The sequence below is a fragment of the Coloeus monedula genome (assembly GCF_965178545.1).
Source record: "Coloeus monedula genome assembly, chromosome: 7".
In the NCBI taxonomy this organism is placed as follows: domain Eukaryota; kingdom Metazoa; phylum Chordata; class Aves; order Passeriformes; family Corvidae; genus Coloeus; species Coloeus monedula.
The window spans coordinates 343995-366173 of record NC_138787.1 but is presented as its reverse complement, the minus strand read 5'-3'; the positions used below and the strand labels follow the sequence as shown (position 1 = coordinate 366173).

At 55.6% G+C, this 22179-nt stretch overlaps 1 protein-coding gene across 1 annotated transcript; it reads left to right on the top strand.

Moving 5' to 3' along the window:
* Positions 1 to 1214: 1214 nt before the first annotated feature.
* On the top strand, positions 1215 to 21567 carry COL6A1 (collagen type VI alpha 1 chain; the record flags this gene model as incomplete). Its single annotated transcript, XM_082284962.1, has 35 exons — positions 1215 to 1353; positions 2081 to 2210; positions 3801 to 4001; positions 4287 to 4446; positions 4582 to 4704; positions 4796 to 4816; positions 5001 to 5021; positions 5119 to 5163; positions 5444 to 5497; positions 6242 to 6286; positions 6391 to 6417; positions 6704 to 6730; positions 6826 to 6870; positions 7108 to 7161; positions 7699 to 7761; positions 8259 to 8321; positions 8483 to 8536; positions 8618 to 8653; positions 8830 to 8892; positions 10828 to 10890; positions 13243 to 13305; positions 14034 to 14096; positions 14209 to 14259; positions 14344 to 14379; positions 14933 to 14995; positions 15459 to 15524; positions 15925 to 15960; positions 16052 to 16088; positions 16835 to 16843; positions 17668 to 17801; positions 18903 to 19012; positions 19228 to 19411; positions 19612 to 19786; positions 20152 to 20181; positions 20957 to 21567. Exons 1-35 carry the CDS (start codon positions 1245 to 1247, stop codon positions 21565 to 21567), a joined length of 3072 nt encoding a protein of 1023 aa, XP_082141088.1. The 5' UTR covers positions 1215 to 1244.
* Positions 21568 to 22179: the final 612 nt, after the last annotated feature.

Below are 22179 nucleotides of genomic sequence, written 5' to 3'. Positions count from 1 at the left end.
ACACCTTCAACAACCAAACCTGCAACATTTCCTGCTGACCATCCACACAAAGCTGCTGTCAGATGACAGGCAGGGTGACAGAGCTGGCAGCAGCCCTGCATGGTCCCACAGCGTGCCAGGTCTCTGCTGCCTTCGTGCCACCAGCCTGGGTGTAAACAGTTTGTGCCAGATGGGTTTGTGCTGTCGCCTCTTTGCTCTTTGGAGCCATCGACTTTTTATTTAATGACAGCTTTTGGGGGCAAGTTACAGCTGCAGCTGTATGGGGGTCAGTCCTCAGAGATTTCACCTCTCCCCCCCCATAGCAGTTAATGCTCCCACCGTGATGGGGGGTTTAGCAGGACCTGGGACTTCTCCAGGACTGTCTCCAGTTCTGGCCATAAAGAGCAGATGGTCAATACCACCTTGGGGTGCCTTGCTGTAGAGGTCCTCAGGCTTTCCTGCCATCTTACAGAGTGGGAAGATGCTCATCTCTAGATATCCCTTAGTGCTCCTGCTTTACCTCCTGGCCTTGACAGCTTTGACCCTGTTCCTGGCTCACTGCTCTGAGCATGGCCCTGGTGAGAAGGGTTGTTCCCAGTCTGGGGTGTTGCTGTGGGTTACTCCTCAGGAACAAGGCTCTCCTGTTTTGAGCAGAAAGCCCTGAAAGTCAGGGAAGAAAGCGCTTCTCTGAAAATGTTGTGCCTCCATGGTGCCCCTGTGCCTGGGACAGCTTCAGCTCTGCTGTGTGGTGGGGACTCCCATGGGACAACCCGGACCAGCTCTCGTGCAGGTTGGGACGTGATGGGAATGCCTGTCCCCCTGGCCCAGCCTCCTTGGCCCAGGAGCTGAGAGGAGAGCGCTGTCAGGTGCCCCAAGCCCCCAGCCCCAGCGAGCAGGCTGAGCCCCAACGCTGGGCACGGGCTGCTCCAGGGCTCCCTGCGAGGCTTGTGGAGGTCCCAGGCATTGGTGGCTAGGCTGCCATCGCAGGTACAGTGACCTCCATAAAAAGGGTAAGGAGAAAAGCTTCCTAAGTTTGACTCACAGCTGACAGCCCCTGATCCCTCCCTCCGTCCTCGGGCTGGAGAAGTCTCCTCCTCACCCTTACCCTCCTGCCTTCTCTTCCTCCCACGGAAACCAAGGGGAAAGCGGTAAAAAAAAATCTTCAGCGACTCCTGCCTCCGGACCGTGGCCTCGCTCAGCTGCTGGGTTCTCCTTCCCTGCTTTTTTCCTTGGATCCGGCTCGATGGTAATCTGAACCAAGAAACATGAGGCTGCGAGACTTTCTGCTCACTCTGCTGCTCCCGGCCGGCTTCCTGTGGGGGGGCTCATGTGCTCAGCGCCCAGAAATCATCACCCAGGTCTCAAGTGCAGAAGGTAAGCCTGGAATGCTTTCCAGGGTGGTTTTCCTTCCTGGGATCAGCACAGAAGCCTGACTGCTGTTTCCCTCCGGGGCGGATGCCTCCACTGCTGACACACCACAGATTTGTCGGGACGTTTGGGCTCACTGAGGAGAGCGGTGTAGGATTAGAGAGGATCTGCGAGAAATACCCATTTTCGTGGTTTTTGGCTCTTTTTCCTTGGTTCTGTCTGGTCAGGAGTTACCAGTAGCAGTGGGATGCAGGAGAGGGGGATAACAGCTGATACCAGTCCAGCTTTCTGAATTATTCTGGGCTTGACGCTGGCTCTTAAGGGAAGTTTTTGTTGTTGCTCTTTCTTAAAATTATACTTTTCACAGTATGTGTCAGAAAATTTTTACTTTCTTATTGCATTAATTGCTAAAATGGCTTCATTTTTCTGAGTGGTTCCTGCAGCTGCATGTTACTTGGTATAATAAGTAGTATAGGTCTTGCAAAGATATCCTTTGAATGGAAATGGGGAAGAAAGCGTAGGAAAGTGTTCAATGCCACAAAATTATGACTTCTGAAAAAGTGATCTTGCTTACTCTTGATGCCAAGGGGGTTAGGATGTGAAAGCATTCCCCTTAGCCCAGATCCCAGGAGCCTGCTAGGAGGGAAACTGGGTGGGCAGCGCGGGAAGCCTGGGGCGGGGAGGCGATGCAGCAGGAGCGCCGGCCAATTCCTGCCTCTCCGCTTCTTCCCAGACTGCCCTGTGGACCTGTTCTTCGTCCTGGACACCTCAGAGAGCGTTGCCCTGAGGGTGAAGCCCTTTGGGGACCTGGTTACCCAAGTGAAAGATTTCACCAACCGGTTCATTGATAAGCTGACCCAGAGGTACATTCCCCCGGGGTTTATCTGGGCTGCTTTAGGGATGGAGCTTGCTGCCGGGTGGGATGCTGAGATCCCCCTGCGTGTCTGTCTACAGAAGGAAAGAAGGAAAGCAGGGATGCTGGGGAGGGGGATGGGATGCTCTCCTCCCTCTCCCGGCCCTCGGCTGCTTTGTTTTGGCTCTGTGCTGACAGCAGCAGCGTGGCTTTAGCAGGGCTGCCTGCACCCACCCTCGGGAAGGACAGGAACTGCTGGAGTGGCAGACCCGTCAGCCCAACCCCACCCCCTCCGGGTGGCCGTGTGGTTGCTGTGCGGTGCCGAAGCGATGCTGGTCCCTGTGCTCAGGCCCAGAACCAGCCGGGTGCGTGGGTGGCAGCAGGACACCTCTGGGGTTAAACCCTGCACTCACAGGCACCCTGCAGAGCAAACCCCCCTTGCCACTGGTGTACCCCAGCTTTGGGTGCCCCTTACCTGCCCCATTCCCCAGATCTGTATCTGCCTCCTCCTCACCCATCTCTGCAGCCGCTAGCCCAGGTCTGACCCTGGCTTTCCCAAGGAGAGGCCACCCAGGGATGCCCAGGAGCACAAAGGCTCCCAGATCCCAGAGGGGGTGGTGCTGGGCTTGCCTGTGGGCAGGAGATCCAGGGATGCACAGGAGCATCACAAGTCCTGGGGCACCATGAATCTTGCTGCAGGAGGTGTGTGCTGGTGCCCAGAGAGACACCATAGGGATGTCCCACTGCTGCACCAGCTGGAAGGGCAATGCCCTATCTCAGATGGGCAGGAGGGAGTTATCAGCTCACCTGCCCATTGCCCAGGCAGGAGAGTTATCTCACAAGGCTTTGAGTGAGCCTTGTGCTTGGGAACAGCCTGCCAGGCCTCCGTCAGTGCAGCATCCCTCTCCCCTGTGCACAGCTCTGGGCTCAGTCCAGAGGCAACTGCCTGCAGTGGGATGGAGGGAACAGCAGGCTCAGGTGGCTTTGGGAAAGGTCCTGCTGGGTGGAGAGAAGATGTGCAACACCACTGCCTTGGGATTGGCCCTGCTTCCTGAAAAAGAAACCATATCCCTTTGGGATTGGACCCATATCCTGACAGGACCTTTTCTGGGGCAGTGGCCAAAGCACAGGTGATGACCCTGTCTCAGAGAGTCACAGGTGTTGGGTGTGTCAGTGCACAGGACAGGGCTTCAGCACACACACACACTCATCCTTCCCCAAGCCAGAGCATCCTTCCAAGGGAGGCATCCCTCTCTGATTTTAACACATCTGGCGGTGGAGAACCGCTGTGTGCAGTGTTTCAGTGGCCACCTGCCTTGCACATGCACACCTGGGTGTCTGGCTCAGCACCTCCTGCCCAGCTCCAGCCCCTGGCACCTCTTCCAGAAGCCTGTTTGCCAAGCTGTTTGATCCCTGCAGATGCCCACCCGCTTTGCCCTTCCACACTCGGGACAAGCTGCTCTGGGGCCCCATGCTGTGCTTTCCATAGGAAGCATGTCCCAGCTTTGCAGGAGAGCAGGGAGCCCTGGCAAATCGCTATTTTGCATTTTCTATGCTGGTGCAAGCGAAGTGAACGCCGTGCCCTGGTGTGTCCACGCAGGTACTACCGCTGCGACCGCAACCTGGTGTGGAACGCGGGAGCGCTGCACTACAGCGACGAGGTGGTGCTCATCAAGGGCCTGACACCGATGCCCAGCGGGCAGAGCGAGCTGAAGAACCGCGTGTCATCCATCAACTACATCGGGAAGGGCACCTACACCGACTGCGCCATAAAGCGTGGCATCGAGGAGCTGCTCATCGGGTCAGGCAGCGGGGCCGCACCGGGCAGAGCGGGCTGCGGGTGGTGTGGCTCTGGCGGGTGGAGGGTGGGAGCTTCCAGGTTAGGACATCCCTGTGCATTGTGCAGAGCTGTCCCAGGCTGGGAAAAGAGGTCACAGCATAGGCACGGGGGTGGCAGTTTGCCCCAGCTTTGCTGGGATGAGCACGCCCTCACCACGGGCTGGGGCACTGTCTGGGGCCAGTGTCCCCAGGTGTCCCAACCAGCTAAATCCTTTCAACGTTAAATCCTGCGTTTAAACCCTTCCAGGGGTTCCCATCACAAGGAGAATAAATACCTGATCGTGGTGACTGATGGACACCCCTTGGAAGGTTACAAGGAGCCCTGTGGGGGCCTGGATGATGCTGCCAACGAAGCCAAACTCTTGGGGATCAAAGTGTTCTCCGTTGCCATCTCCCCCAACCACCTGGTAGGGACCACACAGCAGGGATGCTCCCAGCAGGGTGTCCCCAGTGGGACCTTGGGACCCCCCGTGTGATGAGGGAGGGGCACTCAGAGCATGCACAGGTGCCCGCAGGTCTCACTCTGCCCTCCCCGCCCCCAGGACCAGCGGCTGAACATCATCGCCACGGACCACGCCTACCGCCGCAACTTCACCGCCACCAGCCTGAAGCCCACCCGGGAGATCGATGTGGAGGAGACCATCAACACCATCATCGACATGATAGTGAGCACTGCCCGCCCCCTCCCCAGGCCGCCCCCTCCCCAGGCCCAGCCGTCCCTCTCAAACCCCTTCTCTTTGCTTTCTTGTCTTGCAGAAACTGAACACGGAGCAATTGGTGAGTGTCCCCCTGTGACTGAGCCTGTCTCCTGTGGCTGACCCATGGCTAAGGGGGGCTTGCTGGCACAGCTCTGCCCTGCAGGCAGCCCCTGCCAGCCTGGGAAGCCCCCCCCAAGTGGGGTGCAGCCTGACCCTGCTGCTGCCCCCTCCTCTAATGCTGTTTTCTCCTTCCTTCTGTGCAGTGCTGCTCCTTCGAGTGCCAGGTGAGTCAGGCTTTTGAGGGCCCTGTCCCCTTCCCTCTTATCCCTGCGGTCCCGGGCTGTGCCTCGGGCTGGTCTAACCCATACCTCTTTCCTGCAGCCTCCCCGAGGGCCCCCTGGACCTGCTGGTGACCCAGGCCATGAGGTGAGGGGCTGGTTGTGGCTGTGCTGGAGGACTGGGGCAGTGGGATGGGCTCACTGGGGGTGCTCAGAGACCTGGAATCATTATCAGAGAACCATGAAAGTTGGAAAAGGCCTCCAAGATCACCTGTGGGGTGTGGACCCACACCATGCTCCCGTGTGGCCAGCATGTTCCCCATATCCATGGAGCATTTCTGCTCCCATCTTCCCTGCTCTCCTTTCAACAGCTCATCGTTCTATTCCTGGGGATGATGAACTAACTGTGTTTCTGTCCTGTATTGCAGGGAGAACGAGGCAAGCCAGGTCTTCCCGGCCAGAAAGGAGAGGCTGGAGACCCAGTAAGTGAAGGACCAGCCCTGGTGACTCTGCACAGGGGCTGTTTTTTGGCTGCTTCTGGCCAGACCTCTCAGGCGCATCCTCACCAGCATCGCCCTGTTTCCATGGGGTGTGCAGTCACGGTGTGCAGTGAGGTGGCTCCTCCTCTTGCTACAAGGCTTCCTTGTTCCTCACCCAAAATAGCCATCCCTCCTGCAGGACACGTCTCTGACTCATGTGTGCCAGCCCAGGGCTGGACTCTGGGCTCCCTCCCGCGTCCTGTGACACAACAAGCACAGCAGTGTTACAGGGAAGCCTTTGTAAATAACCTAAGAGCATGAGGGAACCGTTTCCCTCCTCCTCCCTCTTTTATTTTACTAGGCACACTTATTTTTGGGAGGCAGGTTTCTCCCACACACGTGAGTGTGCAGTTACCCATCTTGCGCACTCCCACACTGGAAACCCCATGCCATGTTCTTCCTTCCCAAGGGTTTTCTGCCCTTCCCTTTCATCCCAAGTGATGTGTCCCCAAGCGCCCAGTTTCCCTCACCTGCATGAAGAGCTGGAGATGGTGGAAGTGGAGGCAGGTCCTCTTGGCCCTCCACAATGATCCCGTGCTCCCAGACCAGGAAAACAAGGAGCAGAGTTATGGGAGAGGCTCCTGTGGGAGAGGACGGCAGCTGAGCCCCACATCAGGAATCTGGGGGGATGCTGTCCCATGGTGGTGACTCTATCTGCCCCCGTAACACTGTGTTTCTGTCCTCCAGGGCAGGCCAGGAGACATGGGACCTGCTGGCTACCAAGGGATGAAGGTATGTGGGGCTGCCGGCTCACAGAGGTGGTTCAGAGGTGGGCTACAGGCTTGGTTCTGCAAGTGTTCTCACTCTCCCATTTGCCTCTCTCCTTTCCTCTCTAGGGTGACAAAGGAAGCCGAGGAGAGAAGGTGAGGACAGCAGGGATGTTTGGGGGAGATCCCTGTGTCCCCCTGCGTGGTTGTCCTGGGCTGGCCCTGCACCTGTGTGGTGTTGGGGTCCGCTGTGTGCCCCTGCATCCATCCCTCCTGCTGGCCCTGCCTGAGCCAGGGGCGGGGATCCAGCAGGGTCCAGTGGTGTGCAGAGGAGTGGTGAATGCCCGCACCCTCAGACTGAGCTGGTTTGGGGACTGCCCTGTGTTGGGGGGACAGATCTGCTCTGCATGGGGGTCTGACACCTCTCTCCTTCCCTCTGCAGGGCTCAAGAGGAGCCAAAGGAGCCAAGGTCAGCCTCTGCTTTTGCACCATTTTTCTCTGTTTGACGTCTGGGAGGCACTGGGAATTTGGGAATCACTTCATGGTCCTTGTTCTCTGTTTCAGGGTGAGAAAGGCAGGCGTGGAATCGATGGCATCGATGGCATGAAGGTAAATCTCTGCTCCAGGGCACTTTGCTCGGCCTGAGCACCCTGGCTTTTGCCCCTCCAAAACCTTTGTGGGGTCTGGGGATGAAGCCTGTGGGGCAGTGGAGCTCTCTCCCTGCAGGGCCATCCATCTGCCAGCCAGGGATGGGGCTGGAATGTACCTTCCAGGGGTCTGTGATGAGGGATGGCATCTTCCCGTGAGTGTCACTCATTGGGAACCCCTGCTTTGTCTGGCTGACAGGGTGAAGCTGGATACCCCGGATTACCTGGCTGCAAAGGCTCACCTGGATTCGACGTAGGTGCCCTGTGGGTGCCCCTTGCATGCAAATGAACAGCTCTGCCATGATGGTGTGTGGAAACAGGGAATTGCTTGGAAATGTGCAATGCTTATCCCAGGTATGGCACCTCGGGGGTGACCCTGGGGCAGTCTGCCTCGTCCTTGCCTGGAAGCTGTCTCCCACTGCCCAGGGCTGCCTGGGATGCAGCACTGGAAAACATTATCCCGGCATTGCATTTCTCCAGTTTCCCTGCTTTCTCCATGCTCCCAGGATGACACATTTGTGGTGGCACCAGTGTCACTGTGGTCCAGCCACAGCAGCCCAAAGCCGCCTTTTCTGCCGTTTTCCTCTGAGCTTCAGAAGTGTTTCAGCAATGTGGGTGCAGCATTGCTTGCATGGCTCCATGGTGCAGGAGTCCCTTCTGGCCGTGTCCCTCCTGCCCATCCCAATGGGGAGCTGCCTGCCAGGCTGCTGGGATGCTCAGTCCATGCCCAGTTTCCTGCAGATGGTGTCACCAGCTTGGGGTTCAGTGATGCTGCCTTAAATTTCAACAGGGAGCTCAAGGCCCACCCGGACCAAAGGGAGATCCCGGTGCTTTTGGACCCAAGGGAGCAAAGGTGAGTTGCTCTGCCCAGCCTCATGCAGAGGAGGGATGCTGGGACCCCTCTTCTGCCGGAGGGAGAGGTAGAAATTCCTTGCACTGCTTGGGGCAAGCCTCTCACAGAATCAGAATGGCTTGGATGGGAAGGGACTGTAAATTCAGCTCATTCCACCCCCTGCCATGGGCAGGGCTGCCTTCCACTAGACCAGCTTGCTCCAAGCCCTGTCCAGCCTGGCCTCTTCACTAGAAGATGGCCCCCATCACCCACAGGGTGCCCAAGGCTCGTGGGTGCCCACAAGCCTGGCATAACCATCCCTGAGATATCAGGCGAGTGCTGTGAAAGGGTGGCTTTCACTGGGAGTGGAGTAGGGAGGGATCTGCTGGGATGGGGAAACACCACAGCCCTGAAAGAGGCTTGGGGTGCACTGGGGCTCCTGAGAGCCTCTGTGCGGTGGGAGCTGAAATCCACTGCTGGATGCAGTCTTGGTAATAGCGCCTTGTGTTCTTGTGAAGGGGGAGCCTGGGAATGACGGAAAGCCTGGCCGACAGGGGATTCCTGGCAACCCTGGAGAGAAGGTGGGTGAAGAAGTGTCTGAACATCCTCTGCCCTCTGTGAGAGGGAGAGGACCCCTGCTCCAGCCTGGGCTTTGAAGCAGAGCTTGCCCAAAGCTCTGCAGGCGTTCAGGGCTTTGCTCCAAAATTGTCTGACTTCTCGTTTGCCTCCCTGTGCCTTGCAGGGCGCTCCTGGGAACCAGGGTGAGCCTGGACCAGCAGGAGAGACTGGTGACGAGGTGAGTTCTCTGCCTGTGATGCCCCTGTGTGTGCTTGCTGGCCATCCCCACCCCCTGACCACCCCTCTTGTTTCTCCACAGGGTGCTCCAGGTGAGGATGGTCCTCCTGGAGAACGGGTAAGTGAGGGCACCTCTGCCAGGCATCCCACCAGGGCACAGGCTGGGGCTGGTACCCTCTGGAAGAGGAGGGGAGGGGGCCTGGGGCTGAGCCTGCTCAGAGGTGGGCAGTGAGGGAGGGCTTTGCCCTGCTTGGGAGCAGGCTCTGACTTAGTGATGCCACCCTCTCTTTGCAGGGCACCAATGGAGAGAGAGGAGCCCCGGGCTCGCCGGGTGACCGCGGGCCGAGAGGAGAGCTGGTAACTGCACCCGCAGGGCGGCCTTCAGCATCTGCTTGCAAGCAGGGGCATGCTTGGAAGCCAGGGGCTGGGAAGAGGTGTCCAGGGGCTAACTCCAGCAGCCTGTGGGCCAGCAGGCAAGCTCAGTGCCTTGACCTGCCAGTTTGGGAGGGACCTGCTGTAGTCCCCGAGAAACTGCCCCTTTATGCTGGCAGGTAATCACCAAACAGCCAAAACCCAGAGGAGAGCATGCCCAGCAAGCCAAGAGCAGGTGAACAGCTGTCAATTCCTTCCTCACAGCTGGAAAACTAGTTAATGGAGAGGAAAGAATGAAGGTGTCCTCCTCTGGGTGCTCAGGGGCTGTGTGGGCTACCAGTGGCTCAGGCAGGAGGGTACAGGTGCCATCAGCAGCAGAGCAGCATGAGTGGGTGCAGATGGAAGGGGGGACACTCTTCCCTCCCCTTTTGAGTGGGAGTCACTAGGAAAGTATGTTTCCAGCCTGCTGGGGTGAGTCATTGAGCGTGATCGTGGGAGGGACAGGCAGGAGCCCTCAGCAGGCCAGGACAAACATGTGGCAAGCGACAGCCATGCCACACCTCACAGGGAGGGAGGGGCAAGGGGTGCTCTGCGCGGGGTGGGGATGGTGGGAGCCAGGGCATTCCACAGCAGCATCCCATGTCCCCATCCACCGTCACAGAACTCATCTCCTGTCCCTGCAGCGAGGACAGCTGGGACCCAGCACCAGCTTGGAGCGGGGGGGAGAGGCCTGCCTTGGGGAGGGGCAGCTCTGGCAGGGGGCTTCTGGCAGCCTCCCCCTTCCTGTTTACTGCTCTGGGAGTGTCAGGGCTGCCGCACGGGGTGTGCGGGGCAGATGTGCGGGAGATGAAGGCGCGCCAGTGTCTGCAGTTAAATTGTTCAGCAGACGATGGGCTGCTTCCTTCCAACTTTGAGTCCAAGCACGAGGCTGTGTAACCTCGCCAGAAACATCTCAGGGCCATTTGGAAGTTGTGTTTTATATTTGCTGTTTGGCTTATGCATCTGGACGCTTCTAGGTTGCAAACAACAGCTTTGGGTCACCATCCTCTCAACCACTTCCCCCAAATTCCCCTCTCCTCTGCCTCCCTCACTTGCTCACTCCTGGCGGTGGGTCTGGAGGGGGAAGGTGCTGCAGAGCCTGCCTGGGTTTGGCAGACACACTGCCCTGCTGGGATGCAGCTCTGCTGGACTGGTGGAAGGCTGTTCAGTGAAAGGGAGCTGAGCCGTGTCCATGGGGTATTTCCTTCTGTGGGAACTGCTGAGGTGCAAAGCCACCGAGACTCAGGTTTTCTGGGCCCTCCTTGGCTGTCAGCTCTCTGCAAACAGCCCTGGCTCAGGGTTCTGAGTGTTACAAAGGAGAAGGGACAACACTGGCGGTGAGAGGTGAGGGTGTCTCTCTCTTCATCTGTGACTCAGATGATTTCCTATGGAAATCCCCTTAGCTCCATAGGGATGGCAGGCTGGAGGAAGGATGCTGCTATCCTGGAAGCTGTGCTCCTCTCCATACAGACTGCCCAGGGCAGGAGCTGCTCCAGAAGAGCAGCCGTGGGTGCAGAGTGTGGCTGGCTTGGGTCCAGGGCCAGGTCTGTGTGTCTGCAGAAGATGAATCTCTCCAGACATTTGCTTTTCTGGCACAAAATGGGCTGAAAAATGTCCCCTAGAGGCAAGCTTCACAAGGCCTCCCTCTTAGGGCTATCCTCTTGGATTCAAAGTGGCCACACTAGCCTGTCTTTAATTTCCCTGCATCTCTGACAGTTCCCTACTCAGTTCCCAAATCTGCCTCAAACCCCTGCCTGTTTGGATGACTGCATTTCCACCCCGCTGTGGGTGCTGCACCCCTGCTCCCCATTGCACACAGGTCCCTTTGCACCCATGCCTGCTCCTCTTTGTGCTTCTCATGCCCTCTGTGTGTGCTTTCAGGGAGAGCCCGGACCACCTGGTGACCAAGGGCGGGAAGGACCTCCCGGACCACCTGGCGACCAGGTAAGAGCTTGGTTTAACCTTCTGGATCCCAGATGGAAGTGGTTGGGATGCCAGGGAGAGTGGGATAGGCGGTTTAACTGATGCCACAGCATCTTGGGGCAGCTTCTCAGCATCTTCCAGACCAGGAAGCAAAGCTGGTGAAGAAGGGCAGGGATTTCTATGAGGAGCCAGGATATGAACAGGGCTAAAAAAATGGAGACTTGGGTACTGGGCTGTGGGCAGAACAACCTGCACACCATTTCTCAATCCCATGGAAACAGATGTCAACACATCTGACAGAACTGGAAACTGGCAAGAGCAAGCTGCAGCCACGCACAAAATGTTCAGGCCTGGGGCCAGAAGCTGCTCACATCAGTCAGGGGTGTCAATGAGACATCTTGTGTCGGTGAGGATATCCTGACGTGGCACCAGCCATGTCCCAGCCTGGTGGGGAGCCAGGCTGGGATAGATCCTGCTTCCAGCCAGCCTTTCCAGTTGGGGAGGAAGAGGAGAAAGACTGGTCTCCCTGCTGTCACTGAGCCCATGGGACACCAGTTTTCCCTCCCCACCACTGAACTTGGGTCAAACCCCTGTCAGAGAGGGAAGCATCACAAAAGCAGCTCCAGTGCCTCCCCAGGCCAGAGGCTGCCCCAGCATTCCCACCCCTCCAGGGAGATTTGAAAAGCAGTTGCGCAGTGAGGATGATTTTTCCATGAGCTGAGGAAGAATGCTCTTGTTTGGCCAAATTAAAAATAAATGCGTAATTAGGTTTGGGTAAGAGTGGGACCTTGGCAAACACAAGTATTTTTCAAGCCATGTTATCTGCAAGCTCTGGACCTTGGACTGTGTTTCTCTTGGCAAGGGGAAAGCGCTGCTGCTAACCTGTGACTCTTTTTCATCCCGTTTCTATCCGAGAGAAGCTAAAGGCCAGCACACTCTCTCCCTGATCCTCATGGACAGGTTTGGTGGCCCTTCTCTCTTCCTGGGCATGGTGCCCATCCCTTCTGTCGGGTCCTTGTCACACCCAGAGAAGCAGTGGACAAGATTTGCTGACCCAAATCCTGCGTCATCCATCGTAAACTCCTCCAGGGCCATGAGGGATTGGCGCTGTGCTGCTGCAGTGGGGATAAAGGGCCAGCATGAGCCATGAGTGCCGTGGCTCCAGCCTTGGCTGGTGTGAAGGATCACAAGTTCCTGTCCCTCCTTCCAAGATTTCTCTCTTCTGGGCCTTTGTGCAGAAATAAGGTCACAAGCCTCGGAGCAGTTCAGTGCTCTGCACTGTGCAATTGTAGGATTTCTGCACCCCTAAGGACACCTTTCCTTGGAAGAAGGGTGCGTACGGTGTGCACAGATGTTTGGCACCAGCTCTCTGCCTCCTTCTGTCCTCTGCCTTGCCTGGGGGCTGGTTGCACACCCAGCTCCACACAAAATGCTGCCTGAACATTTGGGCCTGTGGGCCAGGGCATCACTACCCAGCCATTGTCCACCATCATATCCCACCTCCTGGAAAGCAAACCCTGCAAAGGGCTGTGGGCACTGAGAGAAGGTGGAGGGGCTCCCTTGGGTGTCTGTGGAACTCTCAGAGCAAAGAACCCTCCTCCTGCCTCCTCTACTCTCTCGTGCTGTCTCTGGCCAGCCCTGCAGCTGGCAGAACAAGCAGCCACTGCCCAGATGGGATGTGGCAGAGTGACAGCTTTGGTCTCTTCCAGCACGCACTGCCAGGGCTCTGCAGCCTCCTGAGGACAGAAACTCACCAGAGCCAGCCTGGCTGTGACCCAGACGTGTCCAAGCCTTGAAGCACAGGGAGGTTTGTGTCACCCTCAGGGTGATGTGCTTGCACCAAGGATTGTCCTCCAGGGGCACCTCTGTCACAGCCGATGAGATGCCACTGTGCCACCCAGCTGTGCTTTGATGCTGGAAAGCATCAGCCTGCCCTCCCTGGTCCTCTTCCCACCAGGTCCTCTGTTACTGGGGTGAGCTCTGAAGGAGAGGGATGGCTTCGGGTGCCTCGGCTGCCACTGAAAGCACATGATGTCCGGCCCGTACCTGCAATGTCACACCTGGGCCCAGAAAGCTTTTTAGTTTGGTTCGTGCTCAGCAGGGATCTGCCTCCCACAGGGTTTTGCAGAGAAAATGGCATAAGGAAACGTGGGGAGGCAGGAGGAAAAGGAGGCACCAGGCACAGCTCCTGAAGCACTTCTCCACCAGCATTAACCCCCATCCACAGGTCCCTTCTTGGGCTGGCTGAGGTGGAGTTGACTCACTGATGGGCACCTGCACCCATCAAGTCACAAAATGAAGGGACCAGTGCCTCAGGGCAGGAGCGGCAGCAGGAGCCACCCCCCCTTGAGAGAGCTCTTTGTGTTTCCCTAGGGTGAGCCCGGACCCCCAGGACCCAAAGGCTACAGGGGAGATGACGGCCCCCCCGGCAGTGAGGTCAGTGCTGCTTCATCACCGCTTCTGTGGGGAGGGGATGCAGGGAAGAGCAGGAGGTGCTGCACCTTAGGGCTTTCCCCAAATCCCATGGATACTGGAACCCTATTGAACCCGTTGGTACAGGCTCCAGTGCTTCCTGGCAGACACATCAAGGTGTTCCCGTGGGTCCCTGAGGCCACAATTGCCTCTTCCCCCACCTCCCACAGGTCATTTCTTGGAGAGGTTATAGCTGCACCACAAACCACACAGCTTCCCATCACAGGAGCTGGGGTAGATGCTCTCTGGGGACAGCTACCTGATTCTGCCACAAGGTTTGATCCCCAGAGCAGGGAGCAAATGGAACCCCAAGCACAGCTGTTGGCTTCCATAGAAATCCTAGAACTGTTTGGGTTGGGACAGGGCTTAAAGCTCATCCTATTCCACCCCCTGCTGCGGGCAGGGACACCTTCCACTATCCCAGGCTGTTCCAAGCCCTGTCCAACCTGGCCTGGGATACTGCCAGGGATGGGACAGCTACAGCTTCTCTGGGCACCCTGTGCCAGGGCCTCACCACCCTCTGAGTAAAGAACTTTTTCCTGACATTTAATCTAAGTTTTCACATTGCTCTTGTATAAACAGAAGACCTCCACAGTGGGGTCATGTTGGTAACTGGTTGCCTCAGAAGGCATTGTCTTCCCAGCTCAGGTGATAATTGTACAATGCTTGACTGCTTTTTCTGCCCCTTCCAGGGCCCAAAGGGATTGCCTGGAGCTCCTGGGCTGCCTGGAGACCCTGGGCTGATGGGAGAAAGGGTGAGTGGTGCTGCTGGGGACGCACACTGTCCGAGGAGAGCAGGATCCTGCTGCCGTGCTATCTGAGGGGTCCGCTTTTCTCTGTCTCATCTACGTCTGCCTTCCTTTCCAGGGGGAGGATGGTCCTCCTGGGAATGGCACAATTGGATTCACAGGTGCCCCAGTAAGTTTCTTGTGCTGCCTTGAAACTGTAATACCATTATGTCGAGTTGTCCAACCTAACATGCTTCCTTTTCTCCATCCCCAGGGGCAGCCAGGAGACAGAGGCAACCCTGGCACTAATGTAAGTGTGCTGCTTCCTCAGCCACACAGGATTTGCCCTTGGTGGTGGTTTGGCACTCGGAGCTTCTCCGTTAGCTGCACGGTGGAATGGGCTCCCTGAAGCAACCTGCTCCTCCAAAACCCTCTTCTCCCTCTGCTCACCTCTCCCTGCAGTGGATGTTTCCAGTGGAAGTGTCCTGCTGTGGCTGTAACACCCAGGGGCAGCAGCCTGGGCTGGGTGCTCTCTGAAGCAGTCCCAGAGACAGAGTCTGGGGATGGGAGTGTCACCCAAGGGAGCTGGATGATGCCATGCTGGGAGCTTGATTTAGTGCTGGGTTAATGGTTGGACTCGATCTTAGAGGTCTTTTCCAACCTAACGATTCCATGATTCTGTAGCAGTGAAAGCCACCTAAGAAGATCTATCAAGAGCACTGAAATCTGGTGCTGGGGAGCCCATGTGCTGCTTTCCACCCCTGTCCCAAGCCAGCTGTCACAAGGTCACCACATGCCAGCACCAACTTCACCACACTAACAGCACCCAGTCACACAGCAGTCTCATCCATACTGTTTTTCAGGGAACAAAAGGCTATGTCGGACCTAAAGGTGATGAAGGAGAAGCTGGTGACCCTGGCAATGATGTGAGTAACCTGTGTAATGCTGATTCCTCTCTCCCTTGAGCACAGTGCAGGAGCCTCGGGCAATGATGGGCCAGAGCCCATCTGACTTTGTAAATCTTCAAGCACCCTCTATGTCTGAGCAGTGACTGATGGATGGCAAGGGGAGCTCTCTCCTGGTGTTCATTGTGTGTTGTTCTACAGCTGGCAAACCTCCACATTTGTTAGGCTGAGGCAGGCATCACCTCTGCAAGGTTTTGTATGCTTCCAGGTGGCACTGATGATGATGGCACTGGTGATCTGAGCTGTATTGCTCCCCCATGGAGGAAGATTTCCCCAGTGTCCCTTCCAAGTCCTCATTTAGTTGGGTACAGCAACCTCAGATAACACTTCAGTGGTGAAGCAGGGCTTACCAGACATCTGGAGGGAAAGGTGCTGCCCCCTGACACACACAGATTTGTGAGTTTTGGTTTTGTTTTCATTCCAGAACCTGACCCCTGGGCCCAGTGGCATCAAAGGTGCAAAGGGCCACAGGGGACGTGAAGGTCCCCCGGTAAGTAAGGACCCTGGCTGGCCCCAATGGCATCCCTCCATCCATCCCTCCATCCATCCCTCCATCCATCCCTCCATCCATCCCTCCATCCATCCCTCCATCCATCCCCTGGGTGCTCTGGGAGCAACACCAAGCCATGGCACACATTGTGTGTGCTCACTGCCTTCCCTCCTCGGTGTGCATGACACATGTGGAAGTGGATCTCCTCCTCCTGCCTCTGTGCAGCACCAGGGCATCATGCAGACAAGCAGATGTCCCTGTTCCCAGCCCAGTGCAGGAGCCAGCAACTGGGAAGCCAAGAGGTTTTTCCCAATTCTGCATTGCTTTGCGAGGTATTATCAGAGTACACCACAGATAGGACTGACTGCTCCCATAACTCCTCTGTGTTTCTGTCTAACAGGGACCACCAGGACCTGTGGGGCCTCCAGGACCAGATGTGAGTGGGACAGGATTGGGGTGCTGCTTGCTGGCCTGGTCTGTGCATTGCTTTTGCTGTTAATCAAACATTTCTTTTGCTCTGTTTTCAGGAATGTGAAATCTTGGACATCATCATGAAGATGTGCTGTGAGTATCCCTGTACCTCTCCTCCTACCCTGCTCAGTACCTTGCTGAGGAGGAGGCAGCTGATTTTTCCCTGTTCCCAGGGAGGGGAGTGCCATCCATGGGCATCTCTCTCCTTTTCATGAGTCACAATTAAGTCCCCTGGATCCAGGGGCCTCCAGCTCCATCTCTAGAGTAGCTCGTACAACTGTGTCTCACTTGTACATGGTGCAGACTGGTTTGCCTGTAGTTCTGTGCAGGGAAAATATGAGCAAAGTTGTATAAAATTGAGTGGCCCATTTTGCAATGTTCTTTTTTTCCTAAATATCATGGTCTAATATTCCCCCCTGGGAAAGGGGGGCCTGGTTTGGGCTGTCCTGCCATGGGGAGAAGCAGCACATGTGCTACAGAGGATTTCTGGCCCATGGCCAGTAAGGAAGTGCTGGAAGGACGTAGGGTACTTGGGGAACTGACTTTGAGCTCTACACTCTGGTGATTTACTTAGCTTTTATTTTTATTTAAATAAGAACGCATCAGCGTGTGCAGAAGCAGAGCTCTGCTGTGTATGGTGGTCCAGGTCAGGGCATCACAACCTGAAACAAGAGAGAATCTGGGTATTTCGAGTGGGAGGGAAACCTCCATGAGCTTGGATTGTCCAGGCCAGGTGTCTGTGGGTTTGCAGAGACACAAACCTGCAGTCTGGATTAGGGTGTGAAAAACTCTTTTGTCAAGCATTTTAATGTTCTCTCTTTTTCTCCCTTTTCCTCTAGCTTGCTGCGGTGAGTGTTACTTGGCAAAGTTGCTCTGCAAACATTTGCTAGTCCTTCTCCTTCCTTGCACCCCTCCCTTTCCCTGCTCCTTGCCTTCTGCTGTGGAGATGCAGTGACAGCCTGTGAGAGAGAACCAGGCATGAGCCAGGCAGGGGAGGGCAGGAAGCATTCCCTGAGGGTGCCACATGGATTAGAGGCTGATGTGGCTCAGTCCTGCAACTGGAAAACAGTTGTCAAGGTGCCCTGTGCCAGCAGGGTGGATTTTCTCCACCCTTTTTGCAGTTGGGATGTCTGTTTTGGGCACACTGTGGATCCAGCTCTGTCCTCTTCCTTCCCAATCCTGTGCTGGTCAGCAGAGGAATGTGCTGGGCTTTTTTCCCTGATGCTGCCCTGATAGGTTGGGCTTGCAGTCCAAAAGCTTGAAGGGAGAGCCAAGGGCACATGATTTTCTTCAGCTATGAGAAAGAGGGGAGCAAGCTGAGTCAGCCTCCTCCAGCCCACCAGTGTCACCTCTGTCCTGCTGGGCTGGGTGAATGGAAGAAGTGAGAAGGCTTATGAGGAAATGGGTTATGGAATAACTACTGGGTGGTTTAAGGGTACTCACAGCCTGGAAGTGCCACATGTCTTATTAGGGAGCAAATGCACATGGAAGAATTTGTAAACTGGCTCTCAAGTCTCCTATGCAGCTATTTTTCTGCATTCTTTTACCCCGTGCTTTGAGGGTGGATGGGGCACAGGCACCCAGCTGGGCAGGGCTGCAGCAGGCATCAGCTGCTTCCTTTGGAAATGCCTCCCTGCAAAACATGCCCCTCCGCTCCTGTGCCTTGCTGCAGAGTGCACCTGTGGTCCCGTCGACCTCCTGTTTGTGTTGGACAGCTCGGAGAGCATTGGCCTGCAGAACTTCCAGATTGCCAAGGACTTCATCATCAAAGTCATCGACCGCCTGAGCAAGGACGAGCGGGTCAAGGTGAGATTTCCGCTGAGTGCTGTGATATTCTTGTGTGCACTCACTTACTTTTCACTGTGAGCAGGAAAATGGGGAGGTGCCCCCACTCCAAAAAGCCTCCACCAGGCTTGACTTCAAGCTGGAGGTGGGTCTTCCCAAATTCATAAAGTGATGGAGATTAGACAGCAGTTTGTTGTTCCAAAATAAACATTTCGCTCTTTCTGGGCAAAGAGACTGTTTCCTCCGTGTCCCAGAGCAGATGGCTCATCGAGCATTCAATCAGCCTGATCAATCAGTGTCTTAGTCTCTGCCTTGTTCTGATGAGCACTTCAGGTGTCTGGAGTGTGTTGGAAGTCTCTGATGTCCAGCCCCCACACTTGGGTTTAGGTCACCAGTTAAGCACTCTACTACAAATTACCCTTACAGCCCAAACCCAGCAATGCTGTTCCCGTAGTGAGTCTTTCAGTCTGAAGAGGGACACAAATGCTTGCTCTCCTTCTTGCTGTTCTCTGGTAACCTGCTGTGTGCTTTATTTACCTCTGTGATTTTGAAGGGCTTTTGGGAATCCAGACTTTCCTGAAGGTGTATCCAGACACATCTAAAGCACATAATCCATAAAGATACCACAACCTGCTGCTGAATACTTGTGTGGTGGGCGTACGTGGGGGTTTTTTGGATGGCAAAGAGCTAGTAATAAGCAGAAAAGCTAGAGCTGGGCAGCAAAACCACTGTGTTGGAGGAAAACCAGGAGTCTTGAAAACAGATCTTCCCATGGAACCATAGAATCCCCTGAGCTGGAAGGGACCCAAGGACTGGGTCCAACTGCTGACTCTGCACACAGGACAATCCCAAGAATTCCACCATGTGCCTGAGAGTCCAATGGCTGCTGTTGAGACCACTGAGCTGTGAGATCTAGATTTCGGTCTCCTTTCACTTACTGACTCACCAAATTGGTCCCAATGTGCAGCCACTCCTGTTGTGGCTCTGCCTGCCTAGAATAAAGCAGAAGAGAAACATCAGAGCCTGCCATGAAGGCATTCAGGAGAAACCATCAGCTGGATTCTGAGCCTCTGGGTTCCCCTGAGGTATCTGCCCCTAACTGGTTTCTGTTCTGTCCCACAGTTTGAACCTGGAGAGTCCCGTGTGGGTGTTGTGCAGTACAGCCATGACAACACACAGGAGCTGGTGGCCATGGGGGATGCCAACATCGACAACATTGGGGCACTCAAGCAGTGAGTCTGTGGGGTCTGACCCAGGGACCCCTATCACCCCCTATCCTACATCTGCAGGCCAGCAGCTCCTGCAGCTGCAATGATCTAAATGCTGAGGCTTGCCAGTTTTCCACCCAAATCCCCATGCAGGGGCGTCTGCCTGCTCGCAAGCCGTGTTCTGGCTCCTCCAGTACCCATGGCAGGGCTGGCAGGCTCACTGGTGTCTGTCCTTGCAGGGCAGTCAAGAACCTGCAGTGGATCGCTGGGGGCACCTACACTGGGGAGGCCCTGCAGTTCACCAAGGACAACCTGCTGCGGAGGTTCACGTCCGACAAGCGCGTGGCCATCGTCATCACGGACGGGCGCTCCGACACCCTGCGGGACCCCACCCCACTCAACTCCCTGTGCGATGTCACCCCGGTGAGGGCACAGGGCCCTGCCATGCAGCAGCTGTGCGGCACGGCACAGGCTGTCTGGGCATCTCCACGTCCTTGCCACACAAGGCTAGGGCAGGGGACACAGGTGTCACTAGAAGCACTCCCACAAAGTGACAGGCATCCACAGTTAGGAATGCATTAGATGATGAATGCATCCAGTGACGGACTCGAACTTCCCCACAGGTGGTTTCCCTTGGGATAGGTGACATTTTCCGGAACCCACCAAATCCAGATCACCTGAATGACATCGCTTGTTTAAGCAGACCGACCAGGCCGGGACTGTCCATTCAAAGGGACAACTATGCTGAGCTCCTGGATGACACCTTCTTGCAGAACATCACCTCATATGTCTGCCAAGGTGGGTGAAAGGCAGTGGCTGGAGGCAATGGCAAAGGTGGTGAGGGATGCAGGATGCTCTCCCTTGTGTCCCCGCAGTCGTGCTCTTAAGCAGGCGTGAGGGAAGAGAACAGAGATCAAATTTAGGCAAATACAGGACAAAGGCATCTCGTGTCTCAGAATACTTGGTAGTCAGGTCCACGTCCTCACCTGCTGCAGGATGTGTCTGTCCACACTGTTGTTCATGCACGTTTATAGCCTTTGCACAGGTGGCAAAGGTGAGTGTTCACCTTCTGCAGGTGATCATCTGTCCCTTCTGTGGCTCTGTGGGACAAGTGGTTTTCCTGGGTGAGCTGGTGACATTAATCTCTCTTATTTTCTTAACAGAGAAGAAATGTCCTGACTACACCTGCCCAAGTGAGTATTGACTCCTCACGTCACACTGAGGGGCTGTGAGTGCTGTGTTGGGGGAAGTGGGAGTTTGTGTTTGTGGGGACGCATGGCTTGGGCAGCTCTTGCAGTGGGGAGGTTCCTGGGCTGGAGAGGTGAGCAAGATCTGTCAGACACTCTCAGGGTCTCTCACACACACATACACACCAGCCCAAGGCAGCTGGGGAAAACCCTAGGTGGTTGTTTCTCTGGCATCTCAAACCTAGAGAGGAGTCTGTGAAAGATCATGGCCTTCCCAGGTTTTAGCAACTGACCTCATTACCTGCTTCCACTATCTAGTGGTGGGAGCATGAGCAAAATCAGCTTCATGGCAGGGATATTGGAGAAAGGTGCTTGAAAAGTGAGTACAGGGAGGGTTTTAATGGAGTTCACCTCCAAGTCAGCAGCATATTCAGTCCTCAGAATTTCCATGGAAAGAAGTGAGGCAAGGAGGAGTATGAAGTGGTTCCCCAGACACGCAAGGAGAGCCACTGTATTTAAACAAGAGTCACTAGACTATCTCAGCCGAATAAACGCCTGGGAATGCAGCCTATACTAAATCAGGTAAAAGAAGGACTGAACAGGTGAAAGGACAAGTGTAGGACAGCACTGGGGCAGGGGAAAGCAAGCTAGCAAGAGTGGAGATTTCCTGAATCTGACAAGGCAGGAAGCCTGTGAGACAGCCAGTGACTTCATCGGCTTTCTGTGGAAGAGGCAGGAGGAGAGCCAAAGTGTAACGAGCCCTGGACCTTTCCCCTTGCAGTCACCTTCACCGAGCCAGCAGACATCACGCTGCTGGTGGACAGCTCCACCAGTGTGGGGAGCAAGAACTTTGAGACCACCAAGAAGTTTGTGAAGCGGCTGGCAGGGCGGTTCCTGGAGGCCAGCAAGCCCGCCGACGACTCTGTGCGCATCTCGGTGGTGCAGTACAGCAGCCGGAACCAGCAGAAAGTGGAAGCTCAGTTCCTGTACAACTACACAGTCATTGCCAAGGCCATTGACAACATGGAGTTTATGAACGACGCCACAGACGTGAACTCTGCTCTGCAGTTCATCACAGAGCTGTACCGGCGCTCCGCCCGCGCCGTGGCCAAGAAGAGGGTGCTGGTGTTTTCTGATGGACACTCCCAAGGGATCACTGCCAGGGCCATCGAGAGGGCTGTGCAGGACGCACAGAAGGCTAACATCGAGATCTACGTGCTGGCAGTGGGCAGCCAAGCCAACGAGCCAAACATCCGTGTCCTGGTCACGGGGAAGAGCGCGGATTACGACGTGGCCTATGGGGAGCGGCACCTTTTCCGCGTGCCTGACTACACCTCTCTGCTGCGTGGTGTCTTCTACCAAACTGTGTCCAGGAAGATAGCTGTTGACTGAGCATCTGGGTGGGTTTCTGCCAAGGCCATAGCTGCTTCTGTCTCGCCTAAAAAGGAAAACCAACAAAGCAAAAAAAATTTTAATGGTATTCTTGGCCAACCTGAGGAATTTACATCTATGTAGATAACCATAGTGCCACGGCCTGGCTGTACATAGTCCCCTCCCTTCTCCCTCTGCTTCATCATCTGTGTCTCTTCTCTGTTAGCCTCAAATTCCCTTGCTGCCCATGATTGCCTTCCTTCCCCACAGCAGGAAAACACGAGCACACCTAGCAGTAAGCCATCAGAACACAAATATCAACCTCATCCCACTGTATTTTTGCCAAGAAAGAATCAGGATGAGGACTTTTGTACCACTAAGATCTAGCCTGGTCTCTTAAGGCTGATTATGCTTTTTTTAGCTAGCTCTTTGTTGTTGTTGTTCATTTCCTTCTCTCTTTCATCCATCAGTTGAGCACTTGCCCAGCTCACAATGATCCTAACCTAGTGCTATGCTTCGAGTGAAATATTCACACTTTAGCAAGCTTTGAGGGGGGATCGTTGTCACAGCTGGCAAGTTTGGTTCATATCTCCCATGCCTGGGGAGGAGGGAGGACTGGACTGCAGTACCCAA